Source organism: Muscardinus avellanarius (genome assembly GCF_963383645.1).
Source record: "Muscardinus avellanarius genome assembly, chromosome: 8".
Classification (NCBI taxonomy): Eukaryota; Metazoa; Chordata; class Mammalia; order Rodentia; family Gliridae; genus Muscardinus; species Muscardinus avellanarius.
Window position 1 is genome coordinate 88,229,789 of NC_137794.1, and position 16,938 is coordinate 88,246,726.

General features: G+C 39.3%; 1 protein-coding gene across 1 annotated transcript in view; it reads right to left on the reverse strand.

Moving 5' to 3' along the window:
• Window positions 1-844: 844 nt before the first annotated feature.
• The window catches only part of LOC308266102 (HBS1-like protein), a gene marked incomplete at both ends in the record, with an annotated part of 49,162 nt that continues 33,068 nt past the window's right edge, over window positions 845-16,938 (reverse strand). The window contains 3 exons of the mRNA XM_080700128.1: window positions 845-976; window positions 11,585-11,729; window positions 14,848-14,948. Coding sequence (XP_080556254.1) covers window positions 845-976; window positions 11,585-11,729; window positions 14,848-14,948 — 378 coding nt within the window. The remainder of the gene's footprint in view (window positions 977-11,584; window positions 11,730-14,847; window positions 14,949-16,938) is intronic.

Here is a 16,938-nt window from a genome sequence, read left to right on the forward strand (position 1 = left end):
CTGGACATCAATTTTTTGTAACTCAGATCAAAATCCAGCCTACCATGGTTAGCAGATATATAACTTTAACAAACATTTCAAAAATGTTCATGCATGCTTTGCACTGCAAATACCAGTCCCTGGGCATTGTGGTCCCTTATCTAGAAAGGATGGAGTTCTCTGTGTTGCAAATTGACATTGAGGTTACTGATAAAGAGGTCAGAGCCCAGTGCCCAGATCAGAGGGAAACAAGGCTGTGGGCAGTGGAGGAAGGCCAGTCTCAGGGGGTGCAGGTATATGCCTTCTCTGGTTCTGAGATCACAAACATTAAACACAATTAACTGGGTGTCCAGCTGATCCCACAAAGGCCATAGGCTGTGAAAGCAGCTGCTACTATCTAAGTCCACAGTCCCTGGATCCGTATCTGAGCCTGGATGATGGGGAAGGAGCAGACATTAGTCAATTAGGGTGCAGTTCTTCTGAGGCAAGTGAAGAAAATATGCTGCTTTATACTAAATCCGTAAGGTGAAAGGAATGATCCATCCAAGTGGTTAACTCCAGAACTATTCTGACCCACATTACCTTAGGATGAGCAGAAGTGGCTTCTTTACAAATTTCCCCATCCCCAAACCTGTCCAGGGATCACGGATCCCTTTTCTCTCAGCTCCCAACAGCGGCAGGTCCCCCAGGCTTCCTCAGGCCCGGGTCAGACCCAATTTAACCAAAGAAATGGGTTTTAAGAATTGAATTGATTCTCACAAGTAGGGTTTTACTTGGCCAGGGGCCATTTCCACTGTCCAAAGAGATTTAACAGAATTTTCCTAACATATCTGAGTACGAGGGTAGAGCCTAGAACGTGGGTTTGTCAGTCCAGGTCCACATTCACCAGGAACGAGGCTGCAGATTTCATATCGCTTCTGTTTTCACTCTGGAGGGAGCTCTGGCTTCCAGGCTGCGGTTCTGGGATCATGGACAAAACAAGGATGCAGAGACTTGCCTGGGATGAAGTAAAAAAAAAGGGGACCAGAGAGTGCAGCCAGAATAGGCACCAGAAGTCAGCACTGACAGTGAGCTAAGGTGCCAAGAACAGACCAGAGGTGAATTACAGAATGAAATGCAGTAGTCAGGGACAACACTGGCAGCGGACTTCCAGAAAGACTTCATACCGTGGAGTGGATTTTTAAATTATATATGCATAAATTTAACTCATGTTAATTGTACAAATTAATGGCTTTCACTGTGAATTTCCATGCGTATCTCAGTTTCATGGTACCCACCTTCCCTATTTTCTCTTGCCCTCTCCTCTCTCCCTGATCCTTTTTTCTAATAGCCACTTTTCTACTACTAGAGTTTGTGTTTGTTTGTAGTTTTCATATTAAAGAGAAAATATGAATAGTTCTCATTCTGTGTCTCTGTATCTGGTTTAACTTGACAATCTTTAATTCCATCCATTTTCCTGCAAATGACATGATTTCACTTTTTTATGACCGAATATTCATTCATATATATATATATATAATATATATATATATATATATATATATATATATAATCTCCCAAATTTTATTGTTGACAGACTGACTTTGTAACTTGACTGTTGGGAGCAGTGATGCAATCGATAGGTATGTAAGTATCTCTTGTATACTGACTTCATTTCCTTCAGGAATATACCGAGGAATCACATACATGAATAAAATGGTGGTTCTCTGAAGAACACCCATACTATTTTCCACAGTGACTGTCTTAGTTTACATTCCCACCAGTAGTACATTTGAAGTGCATTATTTAATATTTATAAGGTATACCTGGAAGCTGAGCTGGAAAAGTTGTTTTGCAATCCTCCACTGACGAAGAACAAGGGAGGTAGAGGTGGCACTGGGTAAGAAATTTCTGGTTCACACCGGTAATTCCAGCTGAGACAGGTAATTCCAGGCTGAGACAGAAGAATCACAGGTACAAAAACAGCCTCCGAAACCCAGTGAGACTTTCAGCAACCTAGCAAGCCCATGCTTCAAAATAAAAAATTAAAAAAGAATTGGGCATGAAGTTCAGAGGTAGAATGCCCCTGGGTTCAAGGTTCAATCCCTTGTACCACATACTCACAAAAGGAGAGAGGGGGGAGGGGGAGGGGAAGGGAGAGGGAAAGGGAGGAGAGGGAGAGGGAGAGGGAGAAGAGGGAGAAGGAGAGGGAGAGGGAGAGGGAGAGGGAGAGGGAGAGGGAGAGGAGAGGAGAGGAGAGGAGAGGAGAGGAGAGGAGAGGAGAGGAGGAGGAGGAGGAGGAGGAGGAGGAGGAGGAGGAGGAGGAGGAGGAGGGAGAGGGAGAGGGAGAGGGAAAGGGGAGGGGAAGGGAGGAGAGGAGAGGAGAGGAGAGGAGAGGAGGGAGAGGAGGAGGAGGAGGAGGAGGAGGAGGAGGAGGAGGAGGAGGAGGAGGAGGAGGAGGGAGAGGGAGAGGGAGAGGGGAGGGGAAGGGAGGAGAGGGGAGAGAAGACAGGAGTCAGAAGAGGAAAAAAGAAAAAGAAAAAAGGAGAGAGAGAAAAGAGAAGAAAAAAGACAGGAAGAATCCTCCAGTCCCTAGAAACCAGACCTCCAGGACAGGTGAGGGATAGCCTCACCCTCCCCATGGCAGAAATAAAGTAGGGGTAGAGGCATTTTTAATTCACTGGGTGAAATGTTAATAAGGACTGGTTAGATAGCAATCTACATATTATTCCCAACTTTGATGGTCATATTGTGGTTATGGTTATGCAAAATATTCTTTGAAGAAAATACTTATTCAAAACATTCAGAAGTGAAGTGCCATCACATGGCAACATACTCAAAGTTTCAAGAAAAAAAGTTATTTGTACTGTATTTGGAACTTTTCTACCCATATATTCAAAATATCTTCCAAAAATATATAATTTAAAAAGGGGAATTGGATTTCTACTTCCTGTTATACACACATACTCAGACCATACATGTACATATGCAGATATACATTTTTAAAAGTAAGGAAATGTTAAGCTCCAAAATCAAGTATCATGGTCAGGGTGGAAAAAGGCAGAGTGATAGATTAGGGTAGATTCAAAGGTATTTATTAGTAATTTTTTAATTCATTAGAAGGATGAGTTCTTTTTTATTGTTCTTAACCTACATACAAATTATGTCCATACTTTTGCCTGTATCAAATGTTATAACATCAAAATTTAAAGAACTATATAAAATAGACCTTTTTATTGAAAAGTTTTGTATTTACAGAAAATCCACACCCAGTTTTCCCTGTTATTGCCATATTACATTAGTAGAGTTGCCACAATTAATGAACCAGTAGTCACACATTACTATCCACTGAAATCCATTTTATTGACATTTTCTTAGTTTTAAACCTTTATGTTGCAGGATCCGGCTCATGACAGCCCATTACATTTGCTCCTTTGGGCATGAATTTTTTCATATCATCCTGTGTTTGATGACCTGCAGGTTTGATGAGTATTGGTTGAAAATTTTGTAGAATGACCCTACACTGGAATTTGCATACTTTCTCATGACTAGACTGGTGTTACTAGTTTTGAGAGGAAGACAGGGTGAAGTGTCATTTCCACCCAATCACACATATCCTGGTCCCTAAAACCAACAGGACTTACCACTGGTGATGCTTGCCTTGGACACCTGGTTGAGGTAGTACTAAGGTTTCTCCACTACAAAATTCATTTTTGATCCTTTTCCCATACTGTACTGATATGTACTTAAGTATGCTCAGTCCATACTTAAGAGTGGAGAGTTATGTTCTACCCCTCTCAGAACAGCATTTCTACAAAGATTATTTGGAATGCTTCTTCAAAGGAGATGTCTCTTCTCCCTCTGCCTTTATTTACTTATTCAGTAACATATATATTAATATAAACTTATGAATGTATTTTCCTGAGGTAAGTCATGTCTCTTTTCTAGGTTTCTGTGGTAAAACATTTATTTAGCTATTTTTGTATGTTGATAATATTTAATGTTATCCTTTAATTCCTTATTATATACATACTTATATATTCATGTAATATAAACATATACATAATACATGGTATATAAGATATGTATGTTAGATACACACACACACACAATTTTTTGCAGTACTGAAGATTAAACCCAGGAATATTCTACCTCCAAGCGACACCCCCACCCCACCCCTGTGACCCTCCTGTCTCAGCCTACCAAGTACTGGAATTACAAGCATGTGACTCCACACCTGGCACACATATACATTTTTTGCTCTGCTGACTTTTTATTCTTTTGATTTCCATAAATAATTTGAGCTGAAATACAGAAATAAAAATACATCAGTCACAATGGGCTGAGAGTATGGGAAAGGACAGTATTGGGAAGAAAGGAAAATAAGGACTTGCAAACAAGAAAACAAAATCAGTAAGGATGGTTTGTAAAATGCCTAACTTAGACCCTGTAGAGCTTGGGGACTGAGCTAAGTTTGGCTGTGAGCTTCTGAGCAGCCAAAACATGGAGGGAAACATCATTAGTATGCAGTCTGAAGGTTTAACAAGTACTATGAAAGTCTCATTTTCATGTTTTTGTAAATAATCTTAGATTTTCTTTTTCTTTTATTGTTATAATTGCTGCCTTTGTCTTCATTTGCTTATCTTTCTATCTTTTGCTCCACCAATTAGACTGTTTTGTCTTGATATGAAGAGTTTTACTAATTCTGTTAGAGGTTACTTTAGTCTTGAACTCTGTGATTGTCGGAATAACAACGTAGTCCCTCTATGGACTCTAGGTATCTTAATGCCTTTTCTTACTGTACTTCATGTCTCCATACTTGGAAGGACAATTTATACTTCACTGTTTTATTATTTTATGTTGTACTTTTACAACTATATTTAGACTTTTCTCTTCTACATATTTAAATGGTTTCAATGTGAGGGAGAAAAAAAAACCCCACATCTTCTGACAGGTAAGAGCTCGCGAGGCACTCACAGCTAGACCACCGTGTTCTCACTGACCATCAACAATTCCCCATTCCCTGACAGCAGATGAAGTCACCCAGTGACCCTCAAACAGTGAGCTACTGTTCACAGGCCAGAAGGGCTGCTGCCTTCCTCCGACTCCCCACATTAAAAGGTGCACAGCACCCAATCCAGAAGAACCCCTCCCTCATTGTTAACCTTCCCCAAAACTGCCTGCACATGCTCAATCTCTATAAAAGCCCTCCTTGCACATTCTTAGTGAGAAACAGTTTCTCATCATTGTGGTCTCTTCTGTTGCACAACAATGAAACAAATTTTGACCACACTTGTGTTCTAGTGGTCCTCGATGGCATCGAAAGATACTTGCTGCATAATTTTCCATCATTAACTCTCCAGTTTTAATCTCTTTACGGTGTTTTTTCAATCCTCCCCCCTCCTTTCACCCCTCTGCCAGGACACCTGAGGCCCTCATGAGGCCCTCATGCCATAGCTGTGTTGAAGTTGTGGGGTGCTAATTCCTTTAATTTGAAGTAGAAAAGCCTGAGGCTGTCTTATCTTTCCTTTGAGGACTTTTCTTTTAGGAGCTTTGTTTCTGAAGTGGTTTAATCTTATATATTTAAAAGGTATAACAGGAGGTGCAGTTGTAATGCTTTTGTGACTTTTATATAAAACCCAATGTCTGCAGTCTTGGTGTCTTCCTGTAGAAGTGCTTTCCAAGGTCAGCTTTTCTATCAATCCTATTTTCTGCAATTATAGTCTATTCTTTTTTTTTGTTTGTTTTTGTTTTTTTTTGTTGTTGTTGTTTTTTTTTTTTTTGGTGGTACTGGGGTTCCTGGAAGCCCTTCTTCCTCCGGGCTACACTCCCAGACCTATTTTATATTTTTGAAACAGGGTCTCTTACGCCAGCACGGCTGGCTTCGAACCTGCGCTATCCTCCTGTCTCCGCCTCCCAAGCGCGGGGATTACAAGCGTGCGCCACCACGCCCGGCCTAATTATAGTCTATTCTTTACAGCCTTCAATGAGCGCCTGAATCGAAGACTTAGGTTCCCCAGACTTTCTTCTCATCTATCGCAATTCTTTTCTCAACATAGCAACACTCTCTTATATCTGAGATACCAAGTAGTAGTTAATGAAATCGTTTTTCCTCCAACAAACATGAAAGTCTTGCTTGTATTGCTCTGAATGTTGTTCTTCATGCAGTACAGCAAAAGCCTGTTGCTCGATGTCTTAACTCACTTTTAAATAAGAGATATGTAAAGCCAAGTGCTGGAAAGCAAGGCATATGAATTACCTTCAGCCAACTCACAGCCCATCTGAGTGCTGCTAGATGCGCTGGCAATCATCTGCCTGCTGTTTCCCTCCTGCAAGCACATTTGTGTCCAGACACCAGAGGCCACCCCGGGTCCGGAGACTCCAGACGAGGGCTGTGGTCCAGTGGCCAAGGGGATAAGGTTGCTGCTGGTTCCTCACTTTGCCTCCCGTCCCTCCAGCTTCAGCCCCACCACTCCATTCTCATTCATGTGGCTCTTCTTCTGGAGGTTGATGGGTTCTAAAGAAAGTTTATCATTGTTGGTGGAATTTTGAATGTTGCCAGTTTGAGCCAGGCGTGGTGGCGCACACGCTTGTAATCCCAGCATTTGGGAGGCTGAGACGGGAGGATTGCAGTTTATAGACAGCCTCAGCTACTTACTGAGGCCCTTTGCAACTCAGTGAGACCCTGTTTCAAAATAAAGAATAAAAAATAGGGCTGGGGTGTAGCTTGGAGGCAGAATGCCCCTGGGTTCCAACCCAGTACCATAAAAAAAAAAAAAAAGAAAGAGAAGAAATGATGCCAGTTTGGAGGTCAAAAGCTACCACGTTGGATTATTTCACCAAGGCAAAATCTGCCTTCCTTTCTCACCCTGCTGCATTTCTGAATTGGCAGGGGAGGAACTGCCATGAGAAGTTTAACAGGTTTGACTCAGGAGAATCCTTTATAAAGTATATTTGCATCAGCATTACTGGCATTTCCTCCTCCCCTGCTCTCCTCTGCACTATCTCTGGGATGCTTTCACACTGCTAATACTCCTTCATAGTTTATGGACCATCGGCCCTGCTGAGACCAGACCCCAGGATTTTCTGTGATGTACTGTAACAATGGTTAAAACATGTCAGGCACATAAATAGCGAAGGAAGGAATGAATGTTTTCCTATTCATACATTACCATGAATATTTCAGAGGGAAACTAAACAAAAATGATGAACCAGTTTCATTTCATCTTCTTATCTGTATTTTAAACTGTATAATCTTAATTTTTACACATTAAGATCTGTAATTCTACTACTTTTTACCTAAAACCCCATTAATATTTGTTTAAAAATCGTGATTAATAATAAAGTGAGATGTTGACTGATGTTCACAACTATATAAAAATTACACATTGGAGACACAGAAAAAAAAAGTACATCAGAACACTGGCAACAGTTATATTTGAGTTAAAAAAGTGAATTTTACTCTTTCTTATATTTTTTATTTCCCAAAATTTTCAAAGTGAGTATGATGCACTGTAACAACAATTAAAATGACTGAATTACATACCCACTAAAGAAAAAGAAACTAGGTCTAGAAACTGTCTTCTGAAACATCTCTCATAACACAGAGAAGCTCAGATATTGTCCTAAGTGAATGTGTAAAAACACAAGTCAGCCTGGCGTGGTGGTGCACGCTTATAATCCCAGTACCTGGCAGGCTGCTTTGCAGCCAGCTGCAGCAATTTATTGAAGCTCTCCGTACACCTCCATACCTAACTTAGTGAGACCTTGTTTTCAAATAAAAAACAAAAAAGAGCTGGAGTGTAGCTCAGAGGTAGAATGCCCAGGGTTCAATCCTTAGTACTTCCAAGAAAAAACAAAAGAAAAGCAAATCAAACATGTTCTGCTGTAATGTTTTCAAGGAAGGTTACCCAAGGCAACTGGTCAGTGGGGCCTCAAAGAGTCAAGGTCAGAGGATAAAGCCATATGTGTGAGGAACGAGTAAAAGCATAAAAAAGGAAGTCAAGTAAAGAAATGCCTTAAGCAGAGTGACCCACAGTAGACATACTATTAAGTTTGAAAGGAAATGCCAGCAGCACAAGGCAATCGGATCACAACCCAGCCTGGGCATGCTTGTTGTACCCTGTTATCACTAACTGACACCAACTTCCACTGCCAATGTCTTCTCCCACAGTAGTACCTTTTAATAACACCATCATTCCCTGCGATAACAATCAATTCCAAACATAATACAGATTAAACTCCATTGCAATTTAAGAGGGGGGAAATGATTAGATGCATTCATTTCTTTTACTATAACCCATGTTAAATACTTAATGAAAATTCTTAATTCGATGGCCTTATACAATATAGACAGTGGTTATATCTTGTTCTCGCTACTCCCCCAGTGCATTTCCCCTTAAGTGCACCCTGAATTTCAATACCCCTCAACTCCCAGCTCTGTGCTGGTTACATTCACTTCATACCTCACTATGAGGATACCACAGGGAAAGAAACAGAACTCAGAGTTAGTGATGAGATGGTTCCAGGACTTCTGGAAGAGACATGCTCTTGGCCTGTCTTTGCCCTGGATGGAGGTCTCAGGACATGGTGTGGAATCCTTCTGCAGTGTCTAGTACCTGGCACTGCAATGGGGATTCTCTATGGAGTCTCAAGTCGCAGCAGGGAGGGTGGAGATGAGACCTTTATAACATTGTATGAGCTGTTCAATCTAGACTGGTCCAAAGCTGGACTGCCCTCCCCTTTTTGCTTTTAGTTATGTCTGTCAAAATTTTTTCTTTGTTGCTTCTGTCATATACAGTTATTAAATTTTTGACTGGTATAATATGTAAATAAAACACTGTCTCAGCAAATTATTCCTGTGTGTGTGTGGGGGGTACTGGAGGTGGAACCCAGGGGTTTTTCTACCTCCGGGTTATACTCCCAGACCTATACGTTATTTGGAAACAGGGTCTCACTAAGTTGCTGAGAGCCTCACTAAGTATCTGAGGCTGGCTTTAAACCTGTGCGATCCTCCTGTCTCAGCCTCCCAAGTGTTGGGATTACAAGTGTGTGCCACCACACCTGGCTGCAAATGGTTTCTAAAGTGACAACTGCACAGATACTTTTTTAGTAAAGAAATGTATTCTATGGGTTTACTTAGTATATACTGTGTTCACGTGGTCATTATTCACCAAGCACTGCACTTATGACCTGTAAACTTTACCATGTCGATGTTACTCTTCAATCACGAAGAAATGATGCAGCATAAGGGAATCCATCAAAATACAAAATCACATCAATTGCTAACAAGAAAAATGTTATCATAATAGTCCCTCAGATCAGAGTCCCAGGCTCCGTAGAAGACAAAATCTATACTAAGGCTTCTTGTATAGAGGGAGCAGTCCAACAAATACTTGATAAGTAAAGCCTGGAGTTTGTTGCTTATTCATAGGGTACTCACAATCTATCAGAGATTCAGGATACAGACTAGGTATCATAAATGTAGTTGGAAAAGTGAGAAAGGGAGAGAGCCAGGCTGTGGTTAAAAATGGGCGACAAAACCGGGCGTGGTGGCGCACGCTTGTAATCCCCGCACTTGGGAGGCAGAGACAGGAGGATCACACAGGTTCAAAGCCAGCTGTGCTGGCTTAAGAGACCTTGTTTCCAAATAAAAAAATATATAAAATAGGTCTGGGAGTGTAGCCCAGAGGTAGAAGGGTTTCCAGGAACCCCAGTACCCAGTACCACCAAAAAAAAAAAAAAAAAAAAGAAATGGTGAGAAAGTCTGGATAAAAAGCAAGAATTCATGTGAAAGAACCAGGAAACTCTTAGGTGACAAAGATTGCATAAGCCTCCCCCCAAGTCACAGTCATTGATAGCAGCAGAGAATCTCATAAATACCTAAGGAACAAGGCACATATTGCATATGCTTAAACTAAGGCATTTATTAGGTGGCTTTACAACTTAAATAATGTCTTGGTCACCAAATGAAAAGCTCCCACTAATTCAAAATTACACTTTCAAAGGTTGACTTGGAGGAGGATTACTCCTTTGCTCAATGCAAAAAACCTTTATTGTAACCTTCCGCAAATCTTTTCTTAGAGTTAAATAAAAAGAAAGTTAACTTCAGTACTGACTACATCAAAAGCTCAGTTTAGTTCTTTTCTTTAAAACATGTGTAGTAGAGCTGAAAAGAGAAAACTGCAAATATTTTGTGGTTAGGCTGGAAGTATAGTCTATTTCATGATGATTTCAGTATTTTCTAATACTGATACTTTCATAAATCTCAGCAAAGTAAATCCATTAATTACCATTTCAAAGGGAAAGAAGGGTTTTTAAGTGAAAGTGCAAATTCAGCCTTTTTTTGCCTGTTGGCAACTTGACATTTTTGGAAGGGTGAATATTAATATTCTTTGCAGCTAACTATAGCATTAATTTTCCTCTCGTTTAAAAAATATCAATTGAACATTGTTTCTTTACATATCTGGATTCTTTCAAATCAGCCGTGAGCGATTTCAAATGTCTTTGGAAACTTGGTAGAAATTGACCCATCATTCTTTTATCTGTAAAAAAATTAAAAAAAAATTTCTATAACTTAGTCACACAAAGAGTAACAACCAAACAGAAATAAGAATGAAATAATTATAAGAGGAAACTTTTTTCTTTTTCTAAAATGTTTTCTTTTCTTACCTAGTCATGTTATTTCTAAAATAATATGCTCCATTATCTTCCAGAAGAAACTCTTATTTAGAATGCTTTTTGATAAAGAATGCCTTGACAGACTAAAGGCGATAGAATGACAGTGGTGAAACTAGCTATATTTATTGCATGCAGTGCCGATTATTATACCAAGTGCAATGTATGGATCATTTCATTTTACAACTCTGAGAAGCAAATTCCTATTTTTATAGATGAATAAATTAAAGAGGAAATGTACTCATAGTACTAGAAGCTGGTGGAGCAAGAATAGAAACAGACAGGTTAGCTCCCGAGTTGATCCTCTTTGCCTCCACCCTACCTGGCCATCCACATAATTTCATATAGATGATACATATAAATCATCTTGGTGCTTTAGAAATTCAAAAATAAGATTTTACATGATACATGTGTAACTAAATTCTGAAGCTCTGTACTCAAATTACATATTCAATTAAACTAACTCAATAGTTTTATGCAGAAAATCATATGAAGCATCAAAGTCCTCTATAAAATATAATATACATAAGAGTCATATTAATTATTATAATGTGGAAAAGAACTCAAATTACTGAAGTTTTCTGGTTTATTTCTGGATATTTTCTCCAAAATTCAACTGTACCTTGCAGTATATAACAGGTACATTTTAAAAGCATTATTAATATATTAATTGGAATTTCTAATGAAGCATTTAAAATCCATAAAAAGCTAGTAATTTAAAGAATTTACAAGCGTGCGCCACCACGCCCCGGCTGGAAGTCTCATTACAGAATGTTTAAGACCAAACATTTCCTTCCCACTGTTCTTTCAATTTTCAAAAAAAATTTAATTTCTTTTTCTAATACTTTATGTGTAGTTCCCTGAAACCAGAAGATCTCAGTAATCTTCCCTAAAAGGTAAAAGAAAAGACAACACAACCATGGATACATAAATAGTCCCTTTCCAATACCTCAGTGACCACACCAGCAGCTATGGTAGAACCACTGTATCGCAGCATAAACCTCCCCAGCTCTTTGAAGTCTTTGTAGAGCTCAAGAGCTACTGGTCTTTGTGTTTGCAGCTCCACCAATGCATTCTGGCCTTTAGTCAACAGCCTGTTAAGAAAGGAAGAAAAAAAGGAACAAATGGATATACAACAAAAGTAAGTAATGGAAAAACAACCTGAAAATGAATATTTAATATTCAATTAACAAATCACCATAATCTTCCAAAAATGTTTTATGTAAGTGTTTGAATGAAAATATATACCTTAGAGTTTTCCTGGGTTAAAATATAATGAGAAGAGTAATTCTGGATTTAGGAAACATTACACAGTTTAAATATACATATACATGAAAAATATATTTATAAATATATATTTTTTGGTACTGGGGATTGACCCAGGGGCATTCTACCTCCAAGCTCTTGTTTTTTTTCTTTTTTTTTTCTTTTTTATTTAGGAACAGAATCTCACTAAATTGCTGAGGCTGGCTTTGAACCTGTGATCCTTCTGTCTCAGTCTCCCAGGTACAGGATTACAGGTGTGCACCACCACACCTGGCTTCATATATATATATATATTTAACCAATCTTCCAAATACAATTTTATCCCTTGTAGGACCACTATAACCCCAAATGTCTGAGGCCCCTCCTGATCAGTGCTTTAGTCCTGAGAAGACTGAGAAGTTAATTAACTCTAATACCATAAGAAAGTACTGGCTTTTTAAAGAGAAATATAGTACTCTATGTTTTTCCCTGTAAAATGTGTGTTAGGAAGCTGTCTTTGTTGTTCTGTTTTTTGATACAGGGGATTGAATGTGGAGCCTTGCTTATGCTAAGCACACACTCTTCCACATGATAAAGGGCTTCATACAAATAAGGAAACAGAAATTCCTGTGTATGGGTCCCATCCGGACATACTGAAAGAACAGAACCCAAAAAGGGACATTTCGGAAATATCTTGTAATCTAATTTTGGTGTATTCTAGAAAGACAGAGGAGAAGAATCATAAGCTCTCCTTCTAAAGACAGATTTAGGGAATGACCAAGCCAAACAAGTCCCCTACAAAGATGCCATTTCCAAATATTGCTTTTAGATGGTTGCAGCCCAAAGTTTAATTCCTGATGATGGAGAGAATCTAATATTTTTTGCCTTTGGTTAATTTAGTTTCTCTAAAGTTCAATTCCATTCTGATTTTTAAAAATTGAGTCTACAATGTGTCTGAACTAGAATAAAAGAAAAAAGCCAAATGGTGCCTGTGCAAAATAGAAGAGCAAAGCTCTATACAGATGAAAGGAAAAAGGAACATGAGAATATATTAAGCCCTGACCTTACTGAGCGAGAATTCTGTGGCAGGAGTAGGGAAGGAAAACCCAGAATTAGGTATGAAGAGCCATTTTCAAAAACTCTCCAAATCAGTTTCCTGGCCCCTGAACAAAAGGTGTGATTTACTTAAACGACCTGAATGGGTGAGAATCCTGCCCGTGCCCCTTGTGAGCTTTGTGGCACTTTGCTAGCGGCTTCGCAGGATTGCTGAGAATATAAATCATGTGAAGGCATTCATGAGAGAACCTACAAAAAAAATGGGCTGACAGTGCAACTCAGTAGTATAGAATTTGCCTAGTAGGCAAGAGGAATGGGTTTCAATCCCCAACACCACCAAATAATAATAAAAAATATATATATTAATCTTATAGATAAATCACATTTTCATAACATTATGGCATGCTAGAAGCTAAAGCCACCTGCTGAAAAGACAGTTTCAAAATCCAGAAGCAGCCCTTTCATCCTGAGGAGCAGGCTGAGGCTTACTTGCAGTGTGAAGATTCTCTGCACTTGCAGCCGACCCATTAACCTGCTCACCACCGTGGCCCTCATACAGGTGCAGGTGAGCAACACCAAAGAGAAAGGAGGGGATTTTGGGTGGGATTCCCCATAGGGCTGAGGTTGAGGAAAACCCCAAAGCCGAGGCAGCCAAGGCTCTCCGTGCTTAGCCTTTAGCTGAACTAGAGCAAGAAATCTGGATTTTGTAACATTCATCTCTAGTCTTGTGTGTTTTGTCCTTATTTATACTACTTAGTTCCTTAGGAGATACTTTCTTAAAAAAAAAAAATCTCAACTTTGTCTCAGCCAATGGGGAACTGTCTATACTTGGGCCTGGACAGTAAATGCTAATCAGAGGACCAAATGGCGGGGATGACTTCAGCTGATGTTCTGCGTGGACTTTTGGGCAGATAAGAAAATACTTTCCTAGCCAGGCATGGTGGCACACGCTTGTAATCCCCGCTCTTGGGAGGCTGAGACAGGAGGATCGCGCAGGTCTGAAGCCAGCCATGCTGGCTTAGGAGACCCTGTTTCCAAATAAAAATATAAAATAGGTCTGGGAGTGTAGCCCGGAAGTTAAAAAAAAAAAAAAAGAAAACAGATGCTGGAGGTGTAGAGATGGATGACATTTTTCTTAGCACAAGGAATGATCTCATTAAGCAGGTGACGAGAAGTTAAGGAAGGCATAAAGGCGAACTCTAGAACCAGAGATAGACATTATTCAAACTCGTCTTTCAAAATATAGGACTCGTCTTTAAAATGTTCTTATCTTTTTATCATCAGGGCCTCATGCAGACATCTATAAAAATTAGTACTTAATTTTTTTTTTTTTTTGGTGGTACTGGGGTTCCTGGAAACCCTTCTACCTCCGGGCTACACTCCCAGACCTATTTTTATACTTTTTTAAAATTTGGAAACAGGGTCTCTTAAGCCAGCACAGATGGCTTCGAACCTGTGCAATCCTCTTGTCTCCACCTCCCAAGCACGGGGATTACAAGCATGTGCCACCACGCCCGGCTTACATTTTTTATTTTCATGTCACTTCTCCTGCCACCACATCTAACATAATTATATTTAACATTATACCTAAACAGGAGCTTAAATGTTTTTGTTTTTATGTTGGTTTGAATCTAGTCATTAAAACATATTTTCTGGAACAAGTAAAAATAGCCTTCAAGCCAGGTGTGGTGGCGCAAGCTTGTAACCCCAGAGCTTTGGAGGCTGAGACAGGAGGATCACACAGCCTCAGATACTTAGTGAGGCTCTCAGCAATTTAGTGAGACCCTGTTTCCAAGTAAAGTATATAAAAAAAATAGCCTTCATTTACCTCAAATACTGTAACAATCAGCTTATCTGCAAGGAATTTGCTTAAATTGTTAGTGCTTATGAGTTCTGCATTAAAACACTCACTTAGGCTTTTTCTTTGTGACTTCACCAGTGCTTTTGTTTAAGACACTAATCAGTCGTTTAATAACAGCGGGTTCACTGACGGTTTGGTAGTGTAACAGCACCTAAAACAAGCAAACAAACAAATTGTAACACTGAAAAACTGTTCACCACAGGAGTGTAGACTTTTCTTTTGACACTCACATTTAATTATGCTCAGTCAGCATTGCTCCTGGGAGTCAGTCAACATCTGCCTCATCCAAGGCCCTCTACTCTGATCAGAGGGTATTAACTTACTAAGAAAGGTCACAAGAGGCAGTTCAAATTCCTACCCCTCCAGTACTGTGTAAACTTTAGTAAACTGTTAACTTTCCTGTCAGCTTTTTCCTCTGTAAAAATAGAGAATAACAACATTTTAGGGCCATTATAAAGATAATTTGTATTTAAGTTATTCTTATTGTTACTGTATTATTTTATTATTATTCTTTGGAAAAGCAGGGAAAGACCTGGGATTAAATGACTACTCTTCTACTTGAGTCTGTCTACACCTCAGCTTCTTCAGTTGTAAAATTGGCAGGTTTGACAGAGTTGTGATGAGAAAGAAAACAGGATAAGACAACAGGTCTGGCAATAGTAGATGTTCAACAACTGTAAATTGTTTCATCATAAAAATAAGAGAAGGGGGAGATGATGTTTACAAACTAATTAAACTCTGGCAGTTTTACTAATACTTAGGAAGTTGGTCTTTCTATAATACCCAAACTATAGACATATTACACACTAAAAGCCTATTATTTGAATGCAGATAGTCAGCCTATATTCTGGTTTGGATTAGGATCTATCCAAGCCTTAGCAGCAACCAATGCATTATTAAGTAATGAAGATAAACTAGAGATAAAGAAAAAAGGTAAATAATATTGGTAAGGGCCAAGCATTGTGTGATAGAATTCATTCTACTATCTAATCTTATTTATATGGGGGTAGAGAGATTGGTTTTAAAGTCAGATAGATATAGGTTTAAATCACTTTTTACTTGGGGCAAACTCTTTAATAATCCTACACCTGAAAAGTCCTCAGCCTCAGGTTCCTTATACTAAAATGAGGAAAATCAGATAATGCCATTTTAAAATAGTTTCTGGCACATAGTAAACATTCAGTTAGGTGATGACCATAGATTATTAGCAATTATTGCCCATGTTTTATTTTATTTTATTTTTGGTGGTACTAGGGGTAGAACCCAGAGGCTTTCTACCTCTGCGGTATACTCCTAGACCTATTTTATATTTTATTTGGAAACAGGGTCTCACTAAGTTGCTGAGAGCCTCACTAAGTAGCTGAGGCTGTCTTCGAACCTGTGTAATCTTCCTGTCTCAGCCTCCAAAGCACAGGCAATACAAGCGTGAGCCACCACGCCTGGCTCTAAATTATGTAACATTTTTAATAGTAATTTTTCTTATACATAAAACATGGACAGCCCGGCATGGTGGCACATGCTTGTATTCCCCGTGCTTTGGAGGCTGAGACAGGAAGATTGCATGGGTTCGAAGCCAGCCTCAGCTACTTAGTGAGGCTTTCAGCAACTTAGTGAGACCCTGTTTCCAAATAAAATATACAAAAGGGCTGGGCGTATAGCCCAGAGGTAGAAAGCCTCTGGGTTCCACCTCTAGTACCACCAAAAAAAAAAAAAAAAAAAGTTACGTAATTTAATGTGGCCATGCCACTGCATATCAGAGCTGAATTTTACTATTAGGTCAATCTTAGAGCTACAAATCTCTAGTTTTCTCTACTTTTACTTACTAAGGAGCCTGTAGAAATCACACAAATGAGACCTTTATTTTATAAAAAAGGAAACAGAGCCGGGTGTGGTGGTGCATGCTTGTAATCCCCGCGGTTGGGAGGCGAAGACAGGAGGATCGTGCAGCTTTGAAGCCAGCCTCCCTGGATTAAGAGACCCTGTTTCCAAATAAAAATATAAAATAACAGGTCTGGGAGTGTACACCGGAGGTAGACAGGTTTCCAGGAACCCCAGTACCACCAAAAAAAAAAAAAAAGGAAACTGAGTCTTGGATACCATAACAGTTAGACTGACTATACTCATTTAAAACATAGGAACCA